The sequence below is a fragment of the Cetorhinus maximus genome, chromosome 27, assembly GCF_964194155.1.
Source record: "Cetorhinus maximus chromosome 27, sCetMax3.hap1.1, whole genome shotgun sequence".
In the NCBI taxonomy this organism is placed as follows: Eukaryota; Metazoa; Chordata; class Chondrichthyes; order Lamniformes; family Cetorhinidae; genus Cetorhinus; species Cetorhinus maximus.
The window spans coordinates 15932740-15938739 of NC_135905.1; the positions used below are offsets into that span (position 1 = coordinate 15932740).

General features: G+C 36.5%; 1 protein-coding gene across 3 annotated transcripts in view; it reads left to right on the plus strand.

The window, feature by feature from the left end:
- LOC144668611 (erlin-1-like) overlaps positions 1 to 5779 on the plus strand; it is a 34999-nt gene extending 29220 nt beyond the window's left edge. For all 3 annotated transcript variants that reach the window (XM_078530798.1, XM_078530799.1, XM_078530800.1), the window contains exons 10-12: positions 837 to 926; positions 2432 to 2511; positions 3462 to 5779. In XM_078530798.1, the coding sequence (XP_078386924.1) occupies positions 837 to 926; positions 2432 to 2511; positions 3462 to 3710 (419 nt within the window). In that variant the 3' untranslated portion in view covers positions 3711 to 5779. The remainder of the gene's footprint in view (positions 1 to 836; positions 927 to 2431; positions 2512 to 3461) is intronic.
- Positions 5780 to 6000: the final 221 nt, after the last annotated feature.

Sequence of the window (6000 nt, forward strand, 5' to 3'; positions counted from 1 at the left end):
AGATGAAGATGGTTGGGCCTAGGACACCATTCTGAGGAACTCCTGCAGCGATGTCCTAGGATGAGCTGATTAGCCTCCAACAGATGCAACCATCTTCCTTTGTGCTAGGTATGATTCAACTAGTGGAGAGTTTTCCCCCCCGATTGCCATGAACTTCAATTTCACTTGGGCTCCTTGATGCTAAGAGCAATCACTCGCCTCACCTCTGGAGTTCAGATCTTTTGGACCAAGGCTGTAATGAGGTCAAGAGCAGAGTTGGCCATGGCGGAACCTAAACTGAGCATCAGTGAGCAGATTATCGTTGAGTAAGTGCCGCTTGATAGCACTGTTGATGACATCTTCTGTCACTTAGCTGATGTTAGGGAGTTGGCTGATGAGACAGTAGTTGGCTAGGTTGAATTTGCCCTGCTTTTTCTGGACAGGACATACCTAGCCAATTTTTCACATGTTGGTTAGATGCCCATGTTCTAGCTTGCTAGAGAGATGTGGATTTGTCCTGTAACGTTTTAGTGTGAAGGTTTGCAGAACAAAGTAGTACAAGACATACTTGGTATTCCACTTTTTATGTATATGATGCTAGTGCTTGGTACTTTAAATAAGTATTGCACATTAAGAATACAGTTAATATAAATGGCACAAAAAGAAAAATTTCTTTAGTTGATCAGAAACAACATTTTTTGTACCATAATCAAGCATACGATTTTATACAACCTTCAGCAAATTGAGAAATACTGTATTGACTGCTTTAATTTTTAAAGACTTGTGCTTGGGTTTTTAAATGTTGTGACTTGTGCATTACAGTATATTTAGATTTATCTTTTTTTAAAAATGTACAGAGGCAGAAAAAGTTGCACAAGTAGCACAGATTCAGTTCCAACAGAAGGTTATGGAAAAGGAAACACACAAGAAGATTTCAGAAATTGAAGGTGTGTTTTGTCAACATCTGATTGTCATCTTAACGTGTAAACTAATTTCAATATGTGCTCTTAATCTGGGAGGTGACATGCTCTGTATCTCAGATTCCTAATAGCTTGAATCTTAATTATCCAATCTCATGACTAGATTCATATACTTGTTACTCGGCCTCAAATTATCTAACTACCCATCTAATTCATGTCCCTTTTCTTCCAATTTCTCATCTCCTGTAAAAGACATTGACTTCTTTCTGGGTATAATTCTATGGTGCCAATCACCCTCTAGTACCTGACCCAAATGGGCAATAGTCCTTTCAGTGAGTAGCAGAGGACTATTTGACCATGTTCACAATTGTTTCTCAGTTATTGCTGCTGAATAGTGATCACAAGCTAGAATCCTGCAATACGTTTTCCCCTCAATGGGCGCAGGATCAATTTTAGCAGCCTGATGCTAACTCGCGTATCAAACCTGGGACCTTCAGTTTTTGTGGCCAGCTCTTTACTGAATAAATGCCATGCATCATTGGGGATCTCTGCAAATGGATTCTGTGAGCTGGCAAGGCAGGAATACAGCCCACTCTGAAAATCTTGGTCGACCTGCTTCAAACGGCAGCCATCTCTGTCCCTCATAAGGGAAGAGAGGTCTTGAAGCCACCAGTTGAGACAGTATTAATGATTCTAGTCCCTGGAGACATTTATGTCCAAAGAGTTTGCATCCCAAGCCGTTAGGGACTCGTGGATTAAGATCTTCTTCCATGTAATCTCATTTCCCTTCAATAAACAGTTCTTATGGGTCGTCTTTGAATACATTCAGGAATTGTACAACCCTTGACCAGATTATGCGGTTACCTCCCAAAGTGGAATAATAAGAGTGGGTGAATTCCAGCTCCTAGGACAGAATTCATTTAAGTTGCGCGACAAAGTAGAACTTAATTTCAGCTGGTATCTCTGACTTCACCACCCGCCCCGACCCCCACTTCTGTCTGTCTGCAATACTTTCAATATATGGAGTATCACGTCCATGCAAAAAGTTACCACTAAAGCTACATGCAAATAATCTTACTTCCTATTTGATTCTATTGAAACCTTGTTAAATAAATGTTTTTATTTTACAGTCTGTAGATTTGGTCTGTGCTTCATCATTATTGCATTCATATTATTTGTCATGGGGGAAGAGGCAAGAGAGTTTCATGTGCATTAAAGAGGTCTTGGCTAGTTTTTTATTTTATAGTTTTGGAATTTACAAACAAATAACTCTTAACTTGAATTCTTTGTCAATAATAATGTGTCATACAAACTTTTTCCTGATGTGGCAGTTTCAAAATGGAGCACAGGAAGAGGTAATGTGGGGCCCCTGGTTTTAACAGCCTGGTTCACTGTATTCTCATTGGTAAATAAGTGGCAATCTATAGTCACTACATAGATTAAATGTTAAAATAATTTTTACTGTAATTTTCAGATAGCATCCTATGTTTAAAGTGAGAAATAGAGATTCAATAGTTTTTGTTTGCTTGTAGATACTACTTATTTAGCTAAAGAAAAAGCTAAAGCAAATGCAAACTTCTATACTGCTCAGAAGACTGCACAAGCCAACCAGGTATGGAACCCATTCTTTTTGTGCATTTAATTTCCATATATAATTGCTAAATACAAGCAACAGTGTTTTATATGTTCCATTGTAGAATATTTGTAATGAAAGAGGAGATTCCACATGTATGGATAAGCAGGAACTGTATGTGACTTGGCAATGTATAGAATGGGTCCCTGGTTTTCCTTTTTTTTTTCAGTATACAGACCCTGTTTTGATTTTTAAAAAATCATTCTCCCACCGTCCACTCCGTCAAACCAACTTTGATAAGTTATAGATATTTTATGATTATGTCACTATTCCAGTCAGAACTGGTTGGTTTAGAGAAGGCTCAGGCATTCTGATGTGCAATTTTAAATGATCATCTGAAATTTTTGTTGTCTGTTAGCTGTTGAATGCGTTCACACTATGGAAGTTGTTTAGACAGTGTTGTTGTCCATTTTATCACCTACCAAGTTAGCTTTCAGCAATGGTTTTCTACAATGTAAGCAATTAACAAGTTTCACTTCATTAAAGAAATATTCCGTGCTTCCACTCAATTTTTAGTGTACATCTGTGCTCAACTAATGAAGTTTTGACTTGAGCAGGTGATTCTATAATCTCTTCTGCTTTTATCAGTATGACACTTGGGATGTTTATGCACATGTACACTAGAAGATACCTGCTGACACTGGCAAATATTACTTGGTTTAGAAAAATGCTAAGTTGTAATTTTGTCTTTTTTAAAGTAAATAATCTATTGAATAAATTAAGATTCCAACTGAGAACAAAGGGGGAGAGTAGAAAAGAGAGTGTTCAGTTCATTTCAAATGGAAGCAAATGAATCATGATAAGGACTCAGGAATTCTTTTCAGCTATTAATTATATGCCATTCATGAAGATTAGTGGGTATGGGATTATTCATGTTTGAGAAGTGAATTGATATTTTGTGCTTTTTCTACCTTCCTTCCTGACAATAGTTGAAACTGACTAAAGAGTATTTGGAGCTGGCTAAATACCAGGCAATTGCAGCAAACAGCAAGATTTATTTTGGTAGTGACATCCCAGACATGTTTTTGGATACTGATATCTTTCAGCAAAACACTGAAATGAGGACTGAGGAAGCTTCCTCCAGCAAGGAGAAGGACAAGGTAATGTCTGCACCTAAAGCAGCACCAAGCAAGAAACAAAAAGATGCAATAAAGGACTCCACAGAGACTGCAACTTAGTGTGAGCATGTGAAAGATGGCAATGTTTTGTTAAATGTGGCAGAATATGGATTACACAACGTTGTTGGATTATGCTCACATGGACTCTGGTATGACTACCATCAGATTGGGTGCAGCATTATATTAAGGGGTACTCAGTGGTTTTATAAAGCAATGCTGGCATGGCAACAGGATGAAATTTTGACATGTTACTGATGCCTAAAACTCTAACTATGACCAGTGTTCCCAAACACTACTTCCATGTCAAAAGCTGCTGTGTGTCTGATACAAAATGTTGCGCCTAACCGAAAGCTGATTGTGACATTCTGTGAATTTACAAATACATGTAATAAGGATTACTTTGTGTATTTGTAGAGATTTATGGTTGGAATGTCTAAATGCTGTGATCAAGTATTTTGCTATTGTGATTTTGGTTATGATCAAATCAACAGGAAAATGATTGACAGGTGTGAAGAAATCCTTTTTAACTTTGGACAAGCTACAGTACTCTTGAAAACAGATCAGTGGAATTGGAAAATACACTTTAGAATTATCAAGATGCCACTGTATTTTCACAGTTCACATGCCCCTATTTACCTTTATTATTGGAAATGATGAAAATCAACCTTTCTAGTCACCAGTTGGCTAATACCATGATCTATGTTAAACATGTTTTATTTCTGATAGTACATAACTTTACACTGCCTCTCAAAAATACATCGCAGCCTCAAAAATACATTGGCAGCTGTGCTCTATGACTACTTTTGGAAGGCAGTAAAAAGATGTTGACTTGTAGACTGCAACAAGCACCTTTTAGGTAGCTTTGTGAAAGGAAGTGTTGATTTTTGTTGAAGGTGCATCATTGCCATTTTGGGTAGATTTGGGTGCTGGTGGTTTTGGAAACTCTTTTGGCATTGTCATATTTCCTGCAGTGTAAAATTTGGGAAATCATTTTTATAAGGCTATTTTTCCAACTTATCAACATTTTTCACGCTGACTAGAAATCACCCATTGCAGGGATACAATGCCATTGAAGGCTGTAGTGCATAGTCACTTGTCTTTAACTCTCAAAGTTGCAAGTTACAGTCCTGATGTGGGAACCAGTACTGCCAGGTCGAAAGATTTGCCCTTAAAATTTGCTGTAGACGTTCACAACTTACCTTGAACTTTAGGCGATGATGCAAATTTCTTAGATTTCATTAATAGCCTTTTCTAATTGAGTTTTCCCACACATGTATTGCTTAATTGTTGGAAAAATTAAATGAGTTTAAAATAAATATTAAATGTGTTGGTTGAATTGCAGGCAAATGTTAAAGGCACTTTTCCTTGCAAAGAGCCCTTCTCTGATTTCTGGGCAGTTGGTATATGCAGATACTAATGTTTATTTTTGATAATTCGTCATACAATAGAACCATTTTACATCATGCTGTGTAGTTGATATCTTGTAGTGTTGTAGCTTTTATATGCAATGTTTGTATTGAGCTAATACTTACCTTTCCTTCCAGATTTAAGGTTTTGATGTGAAAATTAAATATTGGTTCCAGTGGGTCTGACTTATTTCTCATGGTATAAAGCTGTGCCTGTCTCAAATGATGTACCAAAAAAGTCTTCAAAAAAATCTATATAAACAACTTGTTTTGGATTGATTTAAATTTGATTTCATTATATTGGGATTTGTTGGGTTTTTAATGTTGCTCCTTTTGGCACTGAATATACGATGCAGGTTTGTGTCTTAGATTGGTATTTTTGATGTGAAACATACAAAATCATTTGCACTTAAGTAATTCCAAAATTCTGATGTCTTATCTCTTTTCAGTTGTTTAGCATCTTAGGATTTTTTTCTGCATCTGGGAAATTTAAGTTTACATACATTTTGAAACCATCTATTGGAGGATGCTGATTGTGTGCAAGTGTTGAATGCTTTTGAGCAGGGGTCTGGAATTTTATGTTTTTAAAAACAAATACCTGGTGGATGGGTTCGGAGCATATGAAGAACATGAGTAACTCTTCTAAAACAAATTTTGTAAACCATATAAAGGCACAAAATTGACCTTTTCCAATAACTCAAAAATAAACTTATTTTAATACCATATTATCTGACTATTTGTGTTATTTAAAAGGGATAATTCTATTGTACATATTTTACATTTTAAGCTGTTTTCAAGTAAGTACCGCCATTGTTCCTAAAGATAGGGTAGGAATATTTGGAGATTTTAATTACTCTGAGACTGGAGAAAACATCATGCTATGGATATGGAAGGAGAAGAATTTCTGTGCACAGGAGAACTTTCTTGATCAACATGTCTCCAGT